Source organism: Saccoglossus kowalevskii, chromosome 5, assembly GCF_978046115.1.
Source record: "Saccoglossus kowalevskii chromosome 5, keSacKowa6.1, whole genome shotgun sequence".
NCBI classification, from domain to species: Eukaryota; Metazoa; Hemichordata; class Enteropneusta; family Harrimaniidae; genus Saccoglossus; species Saccoglossus kowalevskii.
The window spans coordinates 7,118,496-7,142,210 of record NC_140645.1 but is presented as its reverse complement, the minus strand read 5'-3'; the positions used below and the strand labels follow the sequence as shown (position 1 = coordinate 7,142,210).

General features: G+C 35.0%; 1 protein-coding gene across 1 annotated transcript; it reads right to left on the bottom strand.

Annotated features, from left to right (window-relative positions):
* Positions 1-1,518: 1,518 nt before the first annotated feature.
* Positions 1,519-19,035, bottom strand: LOC100366663 (ribosomal RNA processing protein 1 homolog A-like). Its single transcript, XM_085499103.1, has 11 exons — positions 18,875-19,035; positions 15,453-15,593; positions 14,394-14,479; positions 13,160-13,221; positions 11,325-11,460; positions 10,231-10,295; positions 8,064-8,271; positions 7,713-7,810; positions 6,892-7,471; positions 5,820-5,904; positions 1,519-1,741 (listed from the first exon to the last, which is right to left on the bottom strand). Exons 1-11 carry the CDS (start codon positions 19,008-19,010, stop codon positions 1,590-1,592), a joined length of 1,749 nt encoding a protein of 582 aa, XP_085355229.1. The 5' UTR covers positions 19,011-19,035; the 3' UTR covers positions 1,519-1,589.
* Between the last annotated feature and the right edge of the window lie 4,680 nt (positions 19,036-23,715).

The window sequence follows — 23,715 nt, the reverse complement described above, 5'->3', positions numbered from 1 at the left end:
TAGAAAAAAGTGAACTTTGAGGTCATGCTGTGCGACTTTGAAAGCCGTTAGAGAGATGAGTGGACGCATTTGAATTAGTAGTATACCAAGGTATCCAGTGATGTAATTTTACCCACAAACGGACTTGAAGTTTTTAAGCTAATTTTTTTTAAACCACTTTTGCCCAAAAAAGCATATTTTTTACCCAAAATCAAAAACGCATTCTGGATATTTAAAATAAAGACAAGTTTTACAAAGTTTGTATAATAAGCTTTCAGAAAATATATAACATGTTGGATATATAATACCATCTTCATTGTCTAATTACTCAATTAAAAAGCAAGCCAAATAAACTGCATCTCTACCTTAAATAATACAAATAGAAAATCTAAATTGCATCACCGCAATATTTTTTAATTTTTCATTGGGAAGTGAAGCAAAATCTTTGTTTTTTGGCCTTAGTAAAAAGTGTGAACATCAAATAAACATTTTCCAAACTGTAAGAAGGTACATGTCATGAAATTTAAGTTTCAAGGTGTTTTGCACCCATAATGCACCTACCCATTAGAGTGGTATTGCTATCATATTGCATTACAGTTTTCATTTATTTATAATATTGAAATAAATTGCTAAACATGGTGCGAGTTATCAAAATAAGTACATTTCACAAGTTATATTTGAATATTTATTTAATATGGAGTCTTTTTATCACAAGAATGCTTGACAAAATGGCCAAAAAAATACTTTGTGTCTATTACCATAGATGGCGCTGTCTTGACCCTATGCCTACTTTACCAGAAGTCCTATCATCCCAGTGACAAAATCCAAGGAGACTATCACAAAACAGAAACAAATTTTTGCCAGCAGATGAATTAAACATCTTTTACTTTGAGAACTCTTTGCTGACTTGGCTCTACTAGCATAAATTGTGAAAAATATTTTGAATTTTAATGACCTTCTGCATGTATATTGTTGACATTATTTGCTAATATTTCAGCATACTGTTCACCTCTGATAACAAATCAGTGTGAATGTACTGAAGGGTACACCCAGTGATCATTCCTATATTTCCCTATTTATAGGGGCCTCAGGGCTATAGCCTGAATTTTGTGCAAACTGAGGGAATATTTTTATTTTGACAATCTATCTGATATTTCAATTGCTTTTCATTTGTTTCTAGATAAAGATCACCTCTGTGGGACACATTCTTATTTCACTGTAATACTGTAAAATACTTTATTTTAGCTGAAATTGATTTTTGATAAGTTGAATGTAAAATATAGTAAAAAAGGATATTCACTAGAAACTATTTCCACAGAAGCATCCCTTCAGTGAAAATAGCAAAAATAAACTCAAAGTGGAAATAAAGTATTCTACAGTAGTAAAAAAAACTAAATAAAGCAATGAGAATTATCTTTGAGTGAATTAAATAAACAAAATCAAAATTGTTTATCAGCGCATTCACTGGTATTATACTGCCAATACACAATATAGCAAATTATTTTCACTGATTTGTTACAAATAAAAGATACAAGAAAATGATTTTCACTAAAATTTATTGTTACTGACTGTCAGTGAAATAAAACAAATTCCTAGATTTAATGATGCCATTAGGATAGAGCTGATGACTTGGCTTTTTTGGATGCAGAACGTGTCTTCATTCTTGGCATCTTTAGTGGAGGCGTTTTGAGTGCTGACTGGGTGGGTTTTTTACTCCCATCATACGGAATGGATGGACTTTTACGAACACTCTCTTTGTATGCTGAAATGAACCCAAATATATTGAAACAAATTATTCTATTAATACTGTAAAATACTTTTAATTAGTTTAGCTGGAATTAATTTTTGCTGAAGTGTTTTTGGGTATTTTGTATGGAATTTATTTTCACTGATTTCTGACGAATTGAATGTAAAATACAGGAAAAAAGGTATATTCGTAGGATTTTAATTTCACTGAATCATTCCTTCAGCAAAAATTAATTCCAAGCAAAAATAAAGTATTTCACGCTATCACAGTATGTGCACATCCAACAACTTCAACTGAATTGAAAGCTGCATTTCTAATCAAACAAGCATCATGTTCTATGCAATTAGTCCCAAGTTGTCTGTATTACACATTACCTCAGACCACTATAGAACAGACTAGCAATGCCTATTGTTTTAGGAGTGAATTTGGGATTACGCCAGTACGATGCGTAGTTTATTCACACAAGCCTACCCGAAGATTCTCGAATGTACTCACATTTACCTGCTTCGTGTGTTTTCATAATGTCATTCTAGTGCAGAATGCGCAGGCGCATACTTTCAGATCTAACCGGAAATAACATTTATGTGTTCTGACCTTTCCATCGTCGTCGTTTCTGTCAGTTACGGCATTTTTGCATTTTGTTTCCTACTTTTGTCTACGATATTTATGAATACATAATGAGCAAATATATACCGTACTTCCCCGAGTATAAGCCCCTCCCCGAGTATAAGCCCACCCCTCTGTTTTGAGCATTTAACGAGTTGAGGGCATCCAGAGTATAAGCCCAGGGTGTTTTTACCTGGCGTTGACGACATTTATTAAAATATGCATGTAAAAAGTGTATTTTATTGCATAAAAATCATGATTGGTACGGTAGTTTGGTTCCAGCTTTTACGAGAAAACTCGCATTAATTTCAGAGTGCACGGCGGGCGAACGTACATAGTTCGCATGTTTTCTATCCTGTTATTTACTCTGGATGAACCCTGATGTTGCAATACTGAAATAATCCATATTTCTTTTGAGTAGTAGTTTTCCAAACGGCAAAAATGTGATCGTCAAGTCGTGAAACCTGGTCACTATCATCGTTTTACCTTTCAGAATAATCTTGTCCATTGAGACTATTGTGAAGGGGGAGTGAAAGAGCAAACTATTCTTCGACATGACTTGTTGGTGGCCGTGAATGGTTTGAATACTTCTCTCACCCTCAGTTCACTTTTCGAAAGTTGCGCATCTACAGCTTTTAGGGAAAAAAGTTGCCGTTTTTTGTCGAAATCAGTGTTAACAGATCGCATTTTAACATCGCGGTAATACACTTCCGCATTGCGTTGATAAAAATACCTCGTCAATAATCGGGAAACTTCGACTGTACGACAGAACATTTTCATTGGTTAACGAAAGACATGACCTGTTAGGTCAAAGGAAGTTGTTCAGGTCAAATTATGATGAAACCATGGCGTACGAGTTTGCGTAGAGTTTGCATACGATCGTGCCTTCTACTGTTTTTTTGTCATTTTTGCACCGTAAAATCAGACGATATGTGAACAGTATTGTAATAAAATTTTTGTTTTTTGTTCATATTTGTTTCTTCATTGTAAAAAGCGTCATTGAAATCAATGATGGTTCGTTTCGCATTTTTGTTTTCTCGAAAAGACGAAAATTGTAATTTGGATAATGTTTCGAGGTTGGGAAGATTGTTACAGTTTTAAGCGCACCAACAAATTATTTTTTCTGAGGTTGTTCTCGAGTATAAGCGCACTCCTTATTTTTTCCGATTTTACATGTTCGGGCCCCTGGGCTTATACTAGGGGAAGTACGGTAGTAATATTTCTTGTTACTTTGACTTTTCCCAACATTTATCGAACTTTTTCTATAAAGGTCAAATGGCGATGTCGTAGTTTTTGTGGACACTGCGTTCGAAAACTTGATATGCTCACGCAACTAAGCAATTGAAGTCATTGATCTATGACCCAACCAATACTCCTTCCTGTGTACATCTCGCAGTATCTCGCGTGATTTGATGAAATAATAATGGATGTCGCGTAATTACGTTATAGTCGCGTTAGTTAGAGCAGTTGTTTATTGGATTGAAAAGTTAAGCTCAAAAACAAACGTGGCACGCATCTGACCAAAGAAAAAGCCGCATTGCTAATCTATTCGTTAGTGGTCTGAGGCATTACCTAGTATTTTATGTAACACAGTGTGTGAAACATACATTAATACATCATGATAAATCTATATACATTTAATATCACATACTATATCAGTCATTTGATTGGTCCTTGCATGCAATTTGAGACTGTAACATCACCAACTGACAATCCCCTAGTAGGCCAAAACATAGTTCATTGCCGACTATAAAAAGTATTTTGGCAATAACTATTTGAAATGAGGTGAATTTGAATATTTTGGCAATATATTGATAATTTCAGACAGCCATCACAGATTTTTTTGAACTTTAATGTCAAGTATGTGCCATTTCTAATTATCTCAAGCTTATTTTTGGCATTAAAGTGCAAACATTCTGAGTTATTAAAATTAGTATTCTGTGGAGCACAACATATGAAAATGTCATTCATCTGTTTATCTACTACAAGATGCTGAGATGTTATGACATCAGAGGTCAGTAACACAAAACATAATGTCACAGGCAGGGAATATGCTGAGATGTTATGACATCAGAGGTCAGTAACACAAAACATAATGTCACAGGGCAGGGAATATGCTGAGATGTTATGACATCAGAGGTCAGTAACACAAAACATAATGTCACAGGCAGGGAATATGCTGAGATGTTATGACATCAGAGGTCAGTAACACAAAACATAATGTCACAGGCAGGGAATATGCAGGGGGAGGACAATATCAATCATGTGACCACCTTTGACAAATAACATGTCATGTCAGAAATATGACATACGACGCTAGAACCGCATTCATTGAAACAAAATGGCGGCCAGTCAGCCATTTTGAATCTGATTTTAAAAATAAAATGACATGCATCAAGGTCTGATAGTGTCTAAGTTTGAACAAAATCCTTCTCTAAATTCTTGATTTTGATAAGTCGGCCATTTTGAATTGGATAGTCAAACCAATACATCTGTATATCTATTACATGATGTATAATGAATATATAAAATTTGAACATAATCAGTCAAAGCATTTGAGAACCGCATTCATTAAAACAAACTGGCCGCTAGTCAGCCATTTTGAATCAGATAGTCAAACCAATATATCTGTCATGATGTATAACGAATATATAAAATTTAAACAGAATCAGTCAAAGCATGTCAGAACCGCATTCATTAAACAAAAACTGGCTGCTAGTCAGCTATTTTGAATCAGATAGTCAAATAATATCTGTCATGATGTATAATGAATATATAAAATTTAACCATCACTCAAATCACTTATGTGGCACTAACTAAGATGAGTTGGAAGGTAAAGAGATAAATATGGATTAAAGCTTGTCCTCTTTCCTCCCCTACTACCTTCCATGGTATAAAAAATGGCAGCTCGATTTTGGATTGGTTTTGCCAAAATGAATAATGAGAATGCCAAGCCATACAGACAATGAATAATCGACAGTCAGTCACAGATGTGTCCCATGGGACGCGCGACATAGAGAAGACACCAACCTACAGCGTCAATGGTCAGGGCCCAAACAATGTCACAGCCCCATGGCAATAGTACAGCATTTTTTTGTTCAATGATTTGAACATGTCACTAATCCTTACTAATGGATGGTAGATAAACTCTTTATCTAGATCTGGATCAGGTCACCATAAACTTTTAATTTCTTACATTTATTTCGCAGTGTGGAGGAAGAACACCCCCAAAATATTATAAAATCATCTTTATCATATACCTTGTATTGCCTGGCCTTGTAACTATGGGAAGTGCGCCCTCACATCAGGGCAATAATTTTCCCTATCACACCTGGCTCAGCACGCCTGGCTTTCATCAATCAAATCAAATCACGTCATTCTAAATTACGTTGTGTGTTTGAGGTCACGCCATGGTAAACTTGTAATTACACCTATAAGGTATATGATAAAACCGTTATGGACTGGATACGGCTTTTGCTACCCTTACCTTTTGGGTCCTGTGCGAAAACTTTGGACAAAGCAAACTCAACTTTCTTTTTTTTCTCAGAGCCATTTTCTGCCTCGGTCATGACCTACATAGAAAACACAATTGACATTAATATATATAGCTAACTTGAAATGAAACAATCAAGAATTAAAATGACTGTTGTATCAGCTGTACTCAATGTTGATAAAATGGTCCATTTGATTGGCTAACAAATGTCTGCCACAGGAATTGCACGCTAACAAATATGATTATGTCACATCGGAATATAGACAGCTGTGACGCATTGCAATGTGTCTAGTATCAGTTGATGTAATGGACAGAATGACAAATTTATATGTCAGTCGTTAATCGTTAATGGTCGGTAGTCGTCACGTCTTGCATGTGCGAGATATGGGTCTCATATAAACAAACATGGTAACTTTTGACAATTGCTCAGATCAACGAGTACGGACTGAGATGTTACCAAGCTTTAACTAGGTAATTTGTTAGGTGATTTGAAAGAGTCATCGGTGTTAATTAGTGAGAGTCACGCCCAGGCCAAAATTCAAACTTGTGATTTTCATTAGAAGACTGCACTGGATTGTGGGAAAATCATTGTTTATCAACACAAATGACGCACATGCGCAGCGCGACGACCACCACTCTTTAAAGTTGTATAACCCACTTTATAAATCTGTAAGATACCATTCCCTGACCTAATGAGTAATCAACGGCAGAATATGAATTTAATCGGGCCTTCTAATTTCAGCTAGATTCGTAAACAATAGACACTGAGATAGGGGGCTTTTTTGTCAAAGTCAGTTGCATTGTAGATATGTTTGACAAAATAAAATGAACTAAAATTTAATTTTTTTTCTAACAAATTTTAATTATGAAAAGATTACAATACTTAGTTACTGGGGGAAAGAACAAATCTGCAGTATTTGTTGCCAATGAACAACTATTTATAAGCCAAAAAATTAACGTTTTTAGAGAACACTTTACAGAAATATTTGTTTCAAACCATTAAACTCAGAGAATTATCAAGTGACTTGTTGGTCAAAATATATGTGATAGTTTACAATGGACTTACCTGCCCTCTCTTACGTAGATTTCTTCTCACAAATGCAAGCGGTGTAGACACTTTCTCAAATTCTGCAAATGGTTTGGTCTGAATGGATGTATCTTCTGTTTTCTCTGATTTCACAGGAGATATTTTTTCCACTGATGTCGCATTCAGTTCTACTTTTACTTTTTTTGTTTCACTTTCAAATGTAAGAGTTTCTTTCCCTAATTTGTTTCTATTCTCCTTTTCCCCATCTTTTTTAATTTCCTGAATGACTTTACTCTGTTTCTGTTGCTTCCCATGCTTTTTCTTGCTATTTTCCTGACTGCCTTTCTCTTTCACATCATGATTCACATGTCCATTCACTTTAATCTTTTTCACTGAACTTCCTTCCTTTTGAGTTTTCCCTGACTCAGAAACATCATCCCCGAGATCCTCAGAGTTTTTACGTTTTCTTGCTTTGACATTTTCACGCCATTTTTTCTTTCTTAGTGCCTTTTTCTTTTTCTCAATCTGTTTCAGTCTCTTCTCCTCTTCAATGATGACATCAGCAACCTTTAAATCAATTTTATCTACAGGAAATATACCTTTGTCTAAGTCTTTAAATCTAGACAAAAAAAACGGGATGTCAAATTATATAAATTCTGTCAAAATACTTTTTTTCCAATTACTTAAAGCAACAAAAAGATTTGTTTCTAAGTTTGTTGTAGGATAATTTTATAAGCAATATGTCTTTTCACAGTAAAATTGTGCCTATTTTATGTATTTTTAACATCGGTAATTACGGTAACAAAAATTGATGTTATTTTTTGCTTATTCAATATAGACTGTATATACAACATACTTACTTTTGAACCATTTGGTAAAGTCGTTTTCTATTTTTACCAAGAACACTTGGTTCACTTGACAATGCAAATATCCTATCAGCAATAGCCCCATAATCAAACTGAAAATTAATCAGATGTGTTAGAAGTAAAACTTAAATCAATGTTCCAAAATGTCTTCAATCATCTCGTTCAGGATATTATAGTAGTAATTTTATATTTCATAAAAAGAGACTACATGTATGGAATGATTTCCTGAAATGTGATCATGAACTAATTTTCTGGAATGCGTATATGAACTGTTCCAAGAAATGAGATTATGGATTTTTTTTTAAATGGGACTATGAACAGATTTCTTTTCAATGTTACATGTACCTTTAATTTTGCTTTTCTAGTTTTTTCCTTCGAACTGTCTTGTTTCTCCTCATCTTGTTCCATCTGTTCCTCATCAGCATCATCATCATCTTCATTATTATCAGCTTTCATCTCACCTCTATCTTCCTTTTCTGCCATTGTGATGTCTGACTGCCGGATGATTCCATTCCTGAATATTTCATTGAGAATCACTCGGAGTAAGGCTGCTCTGTGGAAAATAAGAATATTCTTCTGTCAGCAGTCAACCAATCAAAATTCTTGGGGTGAAGTCATTAAGAAAGTGAAAACATGTCATTCATAAAATATACAATGGCATAGGGGGTTGGGGTGGCTGAGTCAGTCAAAGGTCAACAAATCAAAAACCAAATCATACCGGCCGAGCATACAAACCAAATAAATACAAGTCATTGTCAATGACACGTCCCCGTTCTGTTCATATTTGAGTGACATATACATTCAAAGCAGATCATGACCGAAACGCACCTGCATATGTACAACACATTGTGCTAAATCTGAACAAAATCCATCCATGCATGACTGAGATCCGGTTCTGGAATTGTGAAAATACGTGATTTTGATGCATTTTCGGCCTTAAAATGGCCATCATTCCACTATTGTTAAGCAGATCATGAAAGAAAATGCACATATCTATTTGTGACATGATGTACCATGTGTGTGTGAAGTTTGAACTTGATCAATCCAGACATGTCTTGGATACGGATCCAGAACTGAATTCTTTAACAAAATGGCCGCCAGTCGGCCATTTCGAACTTGATCCGAAAAAAAAAAAAGATGTGCATCAAGGTCCTATTATGTTTAATGTATGTACCAAATTTGAACAAAATCCATCCATGCATAACTGAGATACGGGTCCGGAATGGTGAAAATGTGCGATTTCAATGCATTTTCGGCCTTAAAGCGGCCCCCATTTGGCTATCGTTAATGAGATCATGAAACAAATGCACATACATATTTGTGACATGATGTACCTTGTGTGTGTGAAGTTTGAACTTGATCAATCCAGACATGTCTCGGATACGGATCCAGAACTAGAACTGAATTCTTTAAAACAAAATGGCCGCCAGTCGGCCATTTCGAACTTGATCTGAAAAAAAAAATGACGTGCATCAAGGTCCTATTATGTTTAATGTATGTACCAAATTTGAATGAAATCTGTCCATGCATAACTGAGATCCGGGTTCGGAATGGTGAAAATGTGCGATTTCAATGCATTTTCGGCCTTAAAGCGGCCGCCATTTGGCTATCGCTAATGAGATCATGAAACAAATGCACATACATATTTGTGACATGATGTACCTTGTGTGTGTAAAGTTTGAACTCGATCAATCCAAGCATGTCTCAGATACGGATCCAGAACTGAATTCTTTAAAACCAAATGGCCGCCAGTCGGCCATTTCGAACCCGATCCAAAAAAAAAAATGACGTGCATCAAGGTCCTATTATGTTTAATGTATGTACCAAATTTGAACAAAATCCGTCCATGCATAACAGATCCGGGTCCGGAATGGTGAAAATGTGCGATTTTGATGCATTTTCGGCCTTAAAATGGCCGCTATTCGGCTATCGTTAATCAGATCATGAAAAAAATGCATGTGCATATGTCCCATATAATGTGTGATGTATGAGTGAAGTTTGAACTTAATCGGTCCATGCATGTTGGAGATACAGGTGATCACGGACGCACGGACGCACGCACACAGGGCAAAACATAAGTCCCCGTTTTCGGACTGCGTCCGAACGGGGACTAATAAGCTACAGGAAATAAATCTTTTCACTGAAGGGGTGATTCAGTGAAAATAAAATCCAGTGAGTATACCTTTTTCCCATATTTCACATTGAACTCATCAAAAAACAGACCCAAACAGTCTATTCTGCGAAAAATTAATTCCAGCTAATATAGTATTTATAGTATTATTCATTTTTTTCTATATGCCATTTTTCAACTAATAAATTCCAGTCACATCTGGAAATTACATGTCAAGTCCTTGTTTTAAATATACATTGTAATAGCATCCTATTCAAAGCCATTTGGACAGAACTAATGCAGGAAATATAGTGTGATTTTTTGGGACAGAGCTGACATGTATTCTAGTAATAGGACCAGTAAGAAAGAATCAAACCACGCACAACTTAACTACAAACTTACTTTGATGTTTTTGCCGCAAGAACGCAGAATGGATCAAGGAATTTTAAAGTTTCTTCTGGGGATAACTAGTAAAAAAATATACATACATTTACATAAAGATATATCAGTCAGCATCCCATTTACTTATGTGGAACCCAATCAATATTGTAGTAGATATCAGATAAACCCCCTACCCACCAATGTGCCTTCTAAGCCGATATGGTGCACTACTGATGTACAAAGATTTGCTGAGACACAAGTCATTATGTTAATTCACCTACATGTCATTGATGCAACAGAAACTTTTGATACAGTGGTCTTGAAAAACCTTCACAATTACTGTAAAATCTGTATTAGAAGCCGCAGCATCTATTAAAATGATACAATGCAACAGAATAGATGCGGTTTCTATTAAAGCACCTACACATACAATGTATGAGAAACAATTAATTTTGGGTTCTCAATTGTTTAAAAAGAATAGGTGCGACTTATATCAGGGATGCAGCTTCTAATACAGATTTTACGGTAGTAGTTATGGAATTTTTAATTTGGTAAATCAAATTCATAAATAAAATAAGTGTAAAAACTAAATCTGGGGATAAACATTTTTGTTTGTACCTTAAGTCACTTATAGGGTTGCATACAATTTAATTTTTTTTTTGAAGACCAATTTTTTTGGATTTTGATGGAGTGCACTGCTACCCAACATACTGCACACAGTAAACACACAAAGTAATCAAAATCAAAGGTTTACAAGACAAGGGTCTGCAACTGGTGTGACATGAGATGAAGATCTCATTCAAAGTCGTGTGATTTGTGAGATGATTACAACATCAGAAGCATTTCTAAAAAATACTAAAATTCAAATGAGTTTGTGAGAGAAATAATAGTGTTTAACTCAGACTGAATCAGTGAATAGGGCAGACAAAATGGCCACCAAGAGTTACTAGACAAGTTTTTGCAGCCTGTCATTGTGTGCACTGTTCTATTGACTTCTGTTATAAAACATCGGATGCAATACAGGTGAGAATACCCAACTATTTTGGGGAAGAAAAATAATCATGTGGCTTTTTCAACAAGATCTAGGTGACATCTAACGTCTGAAGAAATCTTACCTGGTTACCTCCTACTTTACATAATTCAACCAAATAAATATCAGCCATGTGGAATCGTAAACCATCAGGGACTGTAACGTCTGGGTCAGAAGTCAAAACAGTCGTCTTCATTACATCAACAAATTCATCAATAACTCTACAAAACAATATACTTGGTATTATTACATATGTACTGCAGTTTATTTTGATTCGTCCCTGAAATCAAGATCGGTATTTCCACACCCCATATGCAAATTAGGTCTGAGAGCAAACAAAGAAGTCAGGGGTACCGTTTTTTTGAAACACAGCAGAAATAAACAATATTTAGAAGTACAATATTTTTCCCTTGGGGTACATGAATATACTTGCCGAGTGAAATAAAATTTGAACAACACTAATGGTACTTTTAGGCAGTCAATTATTTTGACTAAAACTAATTTGCATATCACCCATGCAATAATGTTTTCACTATTTTTTCGGTCGATATGCAAATGAACATGGTACTTTCATTGGCAACCGAACTATTTTTATTATGTGAACAAATTTTCATCTGCCAATTTTATCGGGTTCAAAACGTTCAGCAACATTTTTGGCATATTAAGTGTACATCACATGGAATACTATGATTGGGAGAACTTAATGTATGTTGACCACCTAGAAACTGAGCTTTATAAACCCTGAAAGATCCACCCGCAGTAAAATCAGCGATTGCTATGGAGCCGCAACCATCAACGTCAAGGTACCAGGAGGTTTCAGGTGGAGACGTTGCAGCGTTACTCAGTTTCAAATAAAGATTACGAACGCCAAACGAGCAAAATTTTTAAACAGTAAACAAGACTTATTCAATCCATGACCAGCAAACAATATCACACACAAAGTTGTAGCGTGCAGCTCAGCGACAACCGCTGTCGACGAAAGTCATTCTATCTGTGGAGTACCACAGTTGCTCCGCATGTTTGCCAATGCACAATTCTTTGGAGGAACTTTTAACTTCAACATAAACTGTGTATCACAGTCATCCAGTTCAAGTTCTGTCGTGGCCCCAACTAAACGTCCACGAGTTATTCATTCAATCAGTGACTCAGATTAGACGTCTGATTATTTCATTTTCACCCTAATAGTGACACGTGTTCTACCCTGACACACGTTGCTAGGGCGTAACACTATCTTAGAACATATTAATGGGCAATGGGGTTCCCGACCTAAATTCCATCCCGGTTTGTTGTACGTTATTTCTTAAATATGAAATAATAAAATATGGAACATATGTACCATAATAATAACAGAACCCCACATCCTCCCCGTGGCTTTCGTTGCATATGGTTATTTTCACTTGAGATGCGATGTACCGGTACTGTACTTTCACTAGCAAAGCTCGTGAAAGTACGGTGCAGCATATGTAAATGACTAAAGTGTGTATATAGTCAAAATGAGTCGTACTTTATTAGTGCACAATACAAAAAATGAAAAATTTCTGTGCATTACTAATAGATTACAAATTTGATAATAATTTTGTTATTGCCAGATCACAAATAAATGAATGCCTTAAAAAATGAAATAAAACGCTATTCATGATACACAGCAAATCTTTATAAATTATCTACAGCAAGCACGAATTGAATTTTGATTTGATTACCACATTGCCTGCTGACAACATTTTATTTTTCTATTCATTTCAGCTATCAGTGAAGACTTTCAGAGAGAAACGTGTTAGGAATCTATATCATTGTTATCAGAGAGTGTCTTCTCTCACTACCCAAGATTAATGAAGAATTACCGTGATGTAAAGATAGACTTGTTTAAATAAATGGCTTTGGATGTTAAGTTTTAGTTTCACTATATATGGTTATACTCACTCTGGTTTCCATTCACTTTTCTTGATCATTTCAAAACTATGATTCAGCATCTTCCTCACCAACTAATAAAGAACAGCAATTGGTTATAGGATTCTGAAACAGGACTATTACTTACTTCCAGAGTAAATAGAAAAGTTATACAAGTAGCACCATCACACAATTTCCATGCAAGAATGGATGCCTTCTCAACTTTAAACTCAGGCCTTGTTTGCTATTCAAATCAATGGCACAATTGGTGTAAAAGACAGCAATGACCAGTCTAGATAAATGCAGCCAAATTATCATATTGTGGGAATTAATTAGAAACAAACATTAAATGCCATACATAGAGTAATGTCCAATAGTTCAATGAATTATTTCCATGCTTATGAATCCTAGCCTGACATGTAGGCAGCATCAGACCTCACTAACGCCTAACAGAATAGTGTACGTCTCATCAACAAGATCAATACTGCGAATTCGCAAAGTTCACGCCTTCTTGCAATGAGTTTCAATGAATATTCATTTTAGTGGTCATGGTAACACTGTCAATCAAAGCCATGTTAGCATTGTCGGCAAAAATCACAGACTGTTTTCAACAAGATGATAAACATTTTTGCCAGCACCTTTTCACACATTTTGTCAACAAACATATAAATTCTTTGATGGCTGTCACTATCTGATGTTCCTGCAATTTGATTGGTACCAACAAAAAAGCTTACCTTGTAATGTTTATTATAAAGTAAACCCCTCAACTTACCTTGTAATATTTATAATAAAGTAAACCCCTCAACTTACCTTGTAATGTTTACTATAAAGTAAACCCCTCAACTTAACTTGTAATGTTTTTTTCTAAAGTAAACCCCTCAACTTACCTTGTAATGTTGTTTTCTAAAGTAAACCCTTCAACTTACCTTGTAATATTTATAATAAAGTAACCCCTCAACTCACCTTGTAATAGTTATAATAAAGTAAACCCCTCAACTCACCTTGTAATATTTATTATAAAGAAAACCCCTCAACTTACCTTGTAATATTTATTCTAAAGAAAACCCCTCAACTTACCTTGTAATATTTATTCTAAAGAAAACCCCTCAACTTACCTTGTAATATTTATTCTAAAGAAAACCCCTCAACTTACCTTGTAATATTTATTCTAAAGAAAACCCCTCAACTTACCTTGTAATATTTATTCTAAAGAAAACCCCTCAACTTACCTTGTAATATTTATTCTAAAGAAAACCCCTCAACTTACCTTGTAATATTTATCTATTCTTAGATGGTCAATTCCCAGCCATTCTCTCATCATTGTCTTATAGAATGTCCTTATATACAACATAACTGCAAACAATTTGTACAGAAAACAATTTTGAAAACATGGCTTGTGAGTTGTGTAAGGATTTTGATTTGGAGTTTGGTATTTCATTTACAACAGTCAACTCTCATGTCAACTGACAGTTAAAAATATTACCAATAACAGTGAAGATGTTACTGCAACAAACAGTAAGCAACATGCTTTTAATTTTGTGAAATTGCAATGTTTTGGTGAACTGCTTTTGGTAACTTCCCCCTATTACTCATTCACATCTACCACTGTGTTTCCAATTAAGGTAGAAGCCTACTCATAAATAAAAATACCCAGAATTTATTCATTTTCCAAAAAAATGTACTTCCGGGCAATATAAGAATATTGAGCTAAAAAAGGTTGGGGGTCACCAGCCTAATTTTTGAGAAAATGATGGTTGTATTTTAGTGGATAGTGGTCATTTTGTCAGTATTATAATGCTTTTACCATAGGTTTCTATGGCAGAGATATTATGTCATGTCTTAAATTGTAGTATGGTGACATAGACTGAAAAAATATTGTGAATGATGGGGTACTTTATGTTTACCTCAATTATTTCAAAAATCTGGGTTTTAAAAAGTGCCAAAAAATGCAATTTTTCCTTATTAATATTGTGCTCTATGGAATTGTTCTAAAAATAGCGATTTTGGGAGAATATTAGAACAAGTTTCTCATACGTCACTGTGACACACAAAAGAATGCTATTCCATGGCGCCATAGGACATTAGCTTAACGATTTCACATAATAAACCAATGAACATTGTAATGTGATTTATGACCAATTTTTTCACAAATTGTGAGTAGACTCCTACCTTAATTGTAATACATGTATCACTGTACATACAATTGTGAGTAGACTCCTACCTTAATTGTAATACATGTATCACTGTACATACAATTGTGTAGTCATTTAAAAATATTTTTGAAAATTCATCTCCAGCATCATATGTAACTATGGAAACACATTACCTGATTTTTGTGATTTGAATGAATATACAAGAGTTGCTATATTTTCTACCAATGCTTGCTGTATGAGTAGTTTATCACTCATCCAAACACAATAAAACAATCCTTTCCAAATCTTCATTAGATCATCCTCGGAAAAATCATCTGAATAATAAGATTAATATAAGTGTGATTTGATATTACTATCATTAATAGTATTTGCAGCAATATCCCACTCTTTCCTATCTACGGGATATACATTTCCCAACTCCTTTGATATGTAAGGGTCTATAGTACATTTGCAGACTTTTTAAAAAGACATTCTCATCTTTTGTTAAAACTTTAAACCAAAGAATTTGTAGAAAATTTAAGTACAATATAATAACAACTGTTACACCAATAATCTCACATAGAATCAATGTAAACCTTTGGTTTCAAACAGGAACCACTTGATTCAGAATTGGATGTGCTCAAAGACGCAAGACAGACAATGACCTTTATGAACAATGACTGCAGAGCTAAGAATGATCATCTTTTCTGTCATCAGGATATTTTAGCATCATAAACAGCTTTCAGCTGAATAATTTACCGTACTTGACCACATTAGCGCCCAGGGGACTCAACTCAGAAAATCATGATTTTTTAGGGATGGGCGCTTACCCGAGCACCCCCTCGAAAAAGAGTGCAAATTTTATTCATCAAGTGACAGATTATGTCTTTGAGGAAAAATCAAATTACGAAATTAGTTGAGTCGTCATTGATTTTCACAATCACCGTCTGTTGAGGGACGGTGTCACAATGAAGAAACAGAAATGATCACAAAAAATATGCACATTTTATTACAATTAATTACATACCACCAGAATTTAGGAAATTAAAAACATTTGCGTCTGCTGGAACACAGTCAAAGTCAAAATTGTCATATTATCTCCACTGACGAAGGTGTTGGATCGTACGCAAACTCTCGATGAAAATCACTTTTCGTATTTCACTATTTCGCATTTTACTTGTATTAACAGGTCATTGTCGAAGCGTAGTTTATGCACGGTTACTGTGCTCTACGCATTCACAACATGTTCAAGACGGTCAATATCCACGCTGTATCATATAAAAACGATTACCAAGATTCGTTACGCAAGACCAAGTTTTAAATTAGTTGCATTTTGAAGGGGTGGGCGTTTTGCCAAATGTGACCCCAAATATAAAAATTGCGCAAAAGTGGGGGGTGGGCGCTTGCCCGGGCATGGGCGCTAACGCGGTCGAGTACGGTATTGCTATTTTTATCTGAGTATACTGGTTACAGTACTGTGTGTAATTTACTGTATTTTTGATGTTTTGTATTTGTGTATGAACATAATTTACAGTCCCCCCCCCCCAGTAAAGCAGCTTGCAGCTAATGGGCAACACCCTGTCTAATTAATAGTAAATGATTAAATTTGGGAGTATAAATAATGAGTCTCTAATATGATTTTTAACCTATATGTATTTTTTGAAAACATTCTATACCAAATATGTTGACAATCAACTATTTCAGATACTGTTTGTGTAAACATGTTATTTAAAAATCAACAAATTATTATCATTTTCTTGTAACAAGTCACAATGAAAATATCCTAACAATATTGACATGTATCAACTCAAGACAAACTAGTTTACAAAGTATGATGTACGGTATCAATTTCAAATTCCTTAAAAATCTACAAACCTATGTTCTACGGCTGATACATGTACAATGTTATGTGTTCATTCATCAAAAAATATAATAAATATTTTGAATGTGTAACTCATATTGGAATATTTAAATATAATATTCAATGTTTGAATTCACATAATTGAATTTTAAGACTTATTAAATCAAAGAAAATAATAGTTGTGTGACCCTAAGGTCTAGTGTCTTTGGTTTAACAGTCGTGTTATGCAATATTAAGTCACTATAACTTTACATATTAAAATAAAAGGGCGGGGGATGTCAGTGTACATCAAGTATGGCCGCAATACAATACACGTAAAATAAATTATTTACAGATAATTTGATTGCACATTATGACCACCCTGTTTGAACAATGCATTTCAGTCATACATGTATGTGACCCAATCACTGAGACATTTGTAAACTGTCAAGGACCAATCTTTTCCCCTCGGTTCAAACAAAGTACTAAAACAGTATCCAATGCTTATAGTAGTGATTTTTCAAAAGTATAATGTGATTCACAATGCATGCACTTCAATGGAATGAAAACACCACCCATTTTTGTTCTCAAAAATATATAATGGTGATAATTTTAGTGATTATGATGTTGCAGTGTTTGTCAATAGGTTTTAAATTCACTGGTTTGTGAAGAAAAATAATATACGAAAAGACTTCACTAAAGCCCTCCTCCCCTCAAAAAAAAACACTGTAACACTGAACCTCTCCAATGTTTATTGTATATGCCCCTCCAAATAACACATTCTGAAGAGGGGCATACATGTACAATTAAAATAGGGAAGGGCACTGGGTATTAAAGTGTTAGGGGTGAGGGACCCTAAGGAAGTCCTATCCAATACTAATATACAAAGGTATTCCATTGTTTCTTTGGAGATTGATCAATTTTCATTTTAGTGCACATTCTTATCAGTGAAATATGCGAAAATATAACCATTTAAATTTACATTTATAACCACATTTATCAACAGTCGTCAAAGTTTTATGTTATTTACCTTTTATGCGCTAGTCTCGAGATTTTGTAAATCGCCAAAACATTATGATCACTTTTTCAACACACCTGTGTTGACATAAGTAAGTGGAAGTGAGTGCTCATAAATTAGCTCAAAAACAAAAACTAAAATAAGATTAAAATCAGTTCATTCTTCTTTTTAGGTTTTTAGGTCGATGCTAATTCATGATGTATCACAGGGACTCCAGGAACTATAATCATGTATGACTATAGTCTCTATGCTCGGGATGTCAATTCTTAAACAGTGGACTTCCAGAAACCAGACTTGCCACACCACCAACTGTGCCGTACTTTCTGTATATATTTAATCAATTTATGTAGTTTTCTTGATTTGGTGAAATTTGAAAAAAATATAGATTTTATTTTACATGCCTTTCGTCATTTTTTTCTAGTTTAACAAATATGGGCTCGCTGAAGCTTTCATCCCGTGTATATTTCTTTCATTAGAAACCTGCCGATAACCCCCTCCCCCCCTATGGTGACAAGGCGTAGAGTTGATTTTTTGAGACTTCAACTTTCAAGTTAGGAAAAAAACATTGGCGTTTGAGAAATCACAAATATTATCGTCGCTAAAGTACAAAATCATTAAAAATTAACAACTCTATGGACCATTTCGCTACCGGTTTTTGCTGTTTTACGTGTTCAGTTCCAGCATGCTATGAACCCACGTGTGAAGCAAGTTTGACACTTGCCAAGTACACCAATGTAATCGTAAATAAAGCGACTCACTTTTCTCCGACTGCGATCTTACTGTGATCCAACTTCTCAATCTCTTCACAGCTTTGTCTCGGATCTTTTTCTCACTCGCTGCCAGACGTTGGGCGAAATGAACCTCAACGCTGTAGTTTTTTAAGGTACTCGCCATCTTTAAAAATAAACCGTTGTAGCGCCCTCACACTGTAACCTTTGACCCAACAAAGGTCAGGCATAGGATTTGTTCAGGAGAGAACTTTATTTACCGGTATATCACTGTCTCCAGGGCGTATTTAGAGGGGTGCAGCCAGGTCCTGACAATTCGTGGTATTGAAATGACTGTCAAATGAGTTCTGTATAGTATTCCGTGATAGCGAATATAAAATAATTATATATAAAAATTAATTTCTGGTAAATAGAATGTATTGATCCCTGGTTCAAACTGACAACATAATTTGCTTTATAGTAAGAGCATGGACGTACTAGTACGTCCATGATAATAGCGAACTTGAATGTATACCTAAACCAGGCTTGTATTACTTTTCATTATAAACTACCAGCACCCTTGAAACAAGTATACGTGTGAGTTCACCACATGGTAAATATTCTACGTATTTAGTTTCATATGCAGCTTTGGAAATTTGAATTTATTTGACTCAAGTGACGTTCAATGTTTGTTTTGTTAAAATATTACGTGTCTTCCGACTTCTGTCCTCAAGCCTGAGTTATGTACCGGCTATTGTCGTAAGCAATATAATTAAATTAATTTGGTTATTTGAATTGAGACAATTATTCCTGATACATCTTATACACAACTTCTAATACTTACATATATTAACTTAATTATTGTCGACGCCAGTTTGTGGTAGAGTAGGAAGAAAATAAACGGACGGCAACTATTTTATAAGGATTATGGCATATGCCACTGTTCTCTATCAGGAATAGAAAATAAAATGAATTATATTGACACTGACCAAAGTATAAAATATATGGATGGTTAGGTAAAATGTGTCATAACTTACGGAATTCAATAGACGGTGGTCGTCGCACCACGTCCTGTTCGATATGGTACTCATAGCGACGTACACAACGCGTGTAAAATACATTGTTTATTTACATGAAATTCGAACACGTTTTCAAGTTTGCGACTTTTTCATCACGATATTCCACTAAATGCTATTGTATGTGCATGCACACAATATTTAAAGTGAAATTTTAAGAATTAATCTCAGTGTTGTGTTGAGCTAGTATAAGTACATGTAATATAATAGTTAAAACAGAATAGTTTGCCATTCCTGATTGAAGTATTGGCATATGTTGTAGCTTAAATGTGTATTTATTAAAGGGTGGCAGTCGTCGCGTCGTGTTCTGTTCGATATGGGACTAATAGCGACGTATACAACGCGTGTAAAATACATTGTTTGTTTTCATGAATTCGAAGACACGCTGTTCAGCGACCACCTTCATTCAACATAATGTGCTCTGTTATATGTTCATTTGTCGGAATTTGCATAAATTAAAACTTGAACATTTCCACTGTATTTCAATAATACCTTATATTCATTTACGTAATACAGTTTGGCCATTATTAACTGTGTTCCAATTGTCATGTGTGGCTTATCCCCATTCTCCTTCCCAGTGATCATTGCGGCCAGAACACCGAAAGTATACATTCGTCGAAATAGAACTCTGCCTGGGAGATTGGCTCATCCTGTGCCAATTGGGTTTGGATCAAATGGATTGATAATAAGCACGTTTGTATTGTCATGTATTGTCATGTTCTGATTGTTATTTTTAAAGCAATATTATGTAATAAGGTCAAAAACGACTACATAATATATTAAATGGTTGGCCTAGTTTTATTTACAGAAGATCTCGAACACTCGACTGTCGCCGACCAATGCATGAATTTAGTACGTATCTCTGGTACAACCAGTTCGTGCATACTGTAAAAATGAAGACGCGATATATTTAAACACAAGTGCGATTACAATTAAGTGAGTCAAACGAATCTAACATCTCAAGTCGGTAATGTGCTTCATTTCAGTTTATATCGGTTTGCTAAAGCTCATCGTAGAGGGCGTTGATACATATCATTACTCGCTTGACAAGTGATATGCAGATTGGACATAAGGTAGTATACGTACACCTTGGCACCCCGCCCAAACTTTATATATCGATAAATAAAAACCTAAGAATGAAATAAACAGCAATATACCTCAGTCTGATGCGTTCTCCCCGTTTATCGGATGCAGATAAACCGAGAGATTAATTTATTTTGTTAATTTTTGTATAAATGCACCGTGACGACGTAATGTTGAATGTATTCACAATCAGTCTTACATGTAATACATGTATTCTGATAATATACAGTGCAGTTGTGCTGTTATACAACAGTTTGTGTGCCAGTTACCATTATTATGCAACACCTTGTGCCGAGACAACGTTATCATGTAACAGTTTGCCTTTACAAACACCGTTAATATACATTTGCATTTGTGTTTACAAGCTGTTATTATGCAACACCTTGTGCCGAGACAACGTTATCATGTAACAGTTTGCCTTTACAAACACCGTTAATATACATCTGCATTTGTGTTTACAAGCTGTTATTATGCAGTAGGTTCCTTACACAGTCATCATCTAGCAATTTGTGTGTTTAAAAACACCGTTATTATGCATCAGTTTGTGTGTTTAAAAACACCGTTATTATGCATCAGTTTGTGTGTTTAAAAACACCGTTATTATGCATCAGTTTGTGTGTTTAAAAACACCGTTATTATGCATCAGTTTGTGTGTTTAAAAACACCGTTATTATGCATCAGTTTGTGTGTTTACAAACATCGATATTATACAACAGTTTGTGTGCAAGGACACCAATATCTCATAGTAGTATGTGTGTTTACAGTTATCATGTAAATTTGTGTTGACAAACACCTTTATTATGCTACATTTTGTGTGTTTAGACAATATTATCAACAGTTTGTGAGTTTAGAGTTGTCATGCAACAGTTTGTGTTTACAAAAAACATTATCAAGGAACAGATTGTGTGTTTACAGACACCGATATTATGCAATAGCTTATGTGTTCACAAACAACGTTATTATACAACAATTCAAGGACACATTATATCATTATAGTATGTGCTGTTGTCATTACGAACCCTGTAGTTATATGAATATATGAATTAATGCCAAGTTAAATCCCTCTATGATATATGCAGATTGATCTATCAGCCGGTTGTGTAATGATAAGAAAAACAGCCTGCAAAGTTGTGAAAACGATTGAAAAGTTGGTTGGTTCCTTGTATATTTGACCTAAGTCATTGTCATATCGAACCCAGGAGTTATGTAGTTGCAAGAAAAAAATTAAAAAAAGCTAAGTTAAAGCCCTATACTGTAGAATACTTTATTTTCGCTTGGAATTTATTTTTGCTATTTTCGCTGAATGGATGATTCCGTGAAAATAAAATCCAGCGAATATACTTCTTTTCCTATATTTCACATTAAACTCATAAAAAATCAGTGAAAATAAATTCCATACAAAATGCGCAAAAAGCCTTTTCAGCGAAAATTAATTCCAGCGAAAATAAAGTATTCCACAGTATATTAGCAGAGTGCAAAGTTGTGAAAAGCGATAGAAAAGTTCGTGTACTTGCTTGTATAGTTGTCCTAAATCGTAGTCATGTCATACCATGCAGTTAAATTTAAAAAAATAACTAAAAGTGCTGAAAAAAAAATCTTCATATTTTTGTTTCGTCACATACATGGAGAAAACATAAGGATTTCCTTAGCGTATTAATTCTTAATGTGATGACAAACATTTATATTAGAAAAACATGGAAATTATTAAAAAAAATTAAGTGCATGTTCCCCTTAAAACATTTGAAATCTAGACCCTCTGAAACACTCTTTCCGCATTTTGAGGGGCAAATTTTGCTGACACAGAGGGTTTTCAGCTTGATTTTTTCACTAGGGGCGACAACCCCTCTGCCCCCCCCGTGCCGCCGCTACTTGATCTGATTGGTAGAAATGGCCCTGTGAATCGATCTGATTGGTAAAACAGAACCTGCGATTTGATCTGATTGGTAGAAAAGGGGGAATCGATCTGATTGGTGGTAACGGCTCTGGGAATCGATCTGATTGGTAGAAACGATCATGTGAATCGATCTGATTGGTAGTAACGATTCTGTGAATCGATCTGATTGGTAGTAACGGCCCTGTGAATCTATCTGATTCGTAGTAACGATCTTGTGAATCGATCTGATTGGTAGTAACGATCCTGTGAATCGACCTGATTGGTAGAAACGATCCTGTGAATCGATCTTATTGGTAGTAAAGATTCTGTGAATCGATCTGATTGGTAGTAACGATTCTGTGAATCGATCTGATTGGTAGTAACGGCCCTGTGAATCTATCTGATTCGTAGTAATGATCTTGTGAATCGATCTGATTGGTAGTAACGATCCTGTGAATCGATCTGATTGGTAGAAACGATCCTGTGAATCGATCTGATTGGTAGTAACGATCCTGTGAATCGATCTGATTGGTAGTAACGATCCTGTGAATCGATCTGATTGGTAGAAACGATCCTGTGAATCGATCTGATTGGTAGAAACGATCCTGTGAATCGATCTGATTGGTAGAAACGATCCTGTGAGTCGATCTTGTTGGTAGTAACGATCCTGTGAATCGATCTGATTGGTAGAAACGATCCTGTGAATCGATCTGATTGGTAGTAACGATCCTGTGAATCGACCTGATTGGTAGAAACGATCCTGTGAATCGACCTGATTGGTAGTAAAGATCCTGTGAATCGACCTGATTGGTAGAAACGATCCTGTGAATCGATCTGATTGGTAGTAACGATCCTGTGAA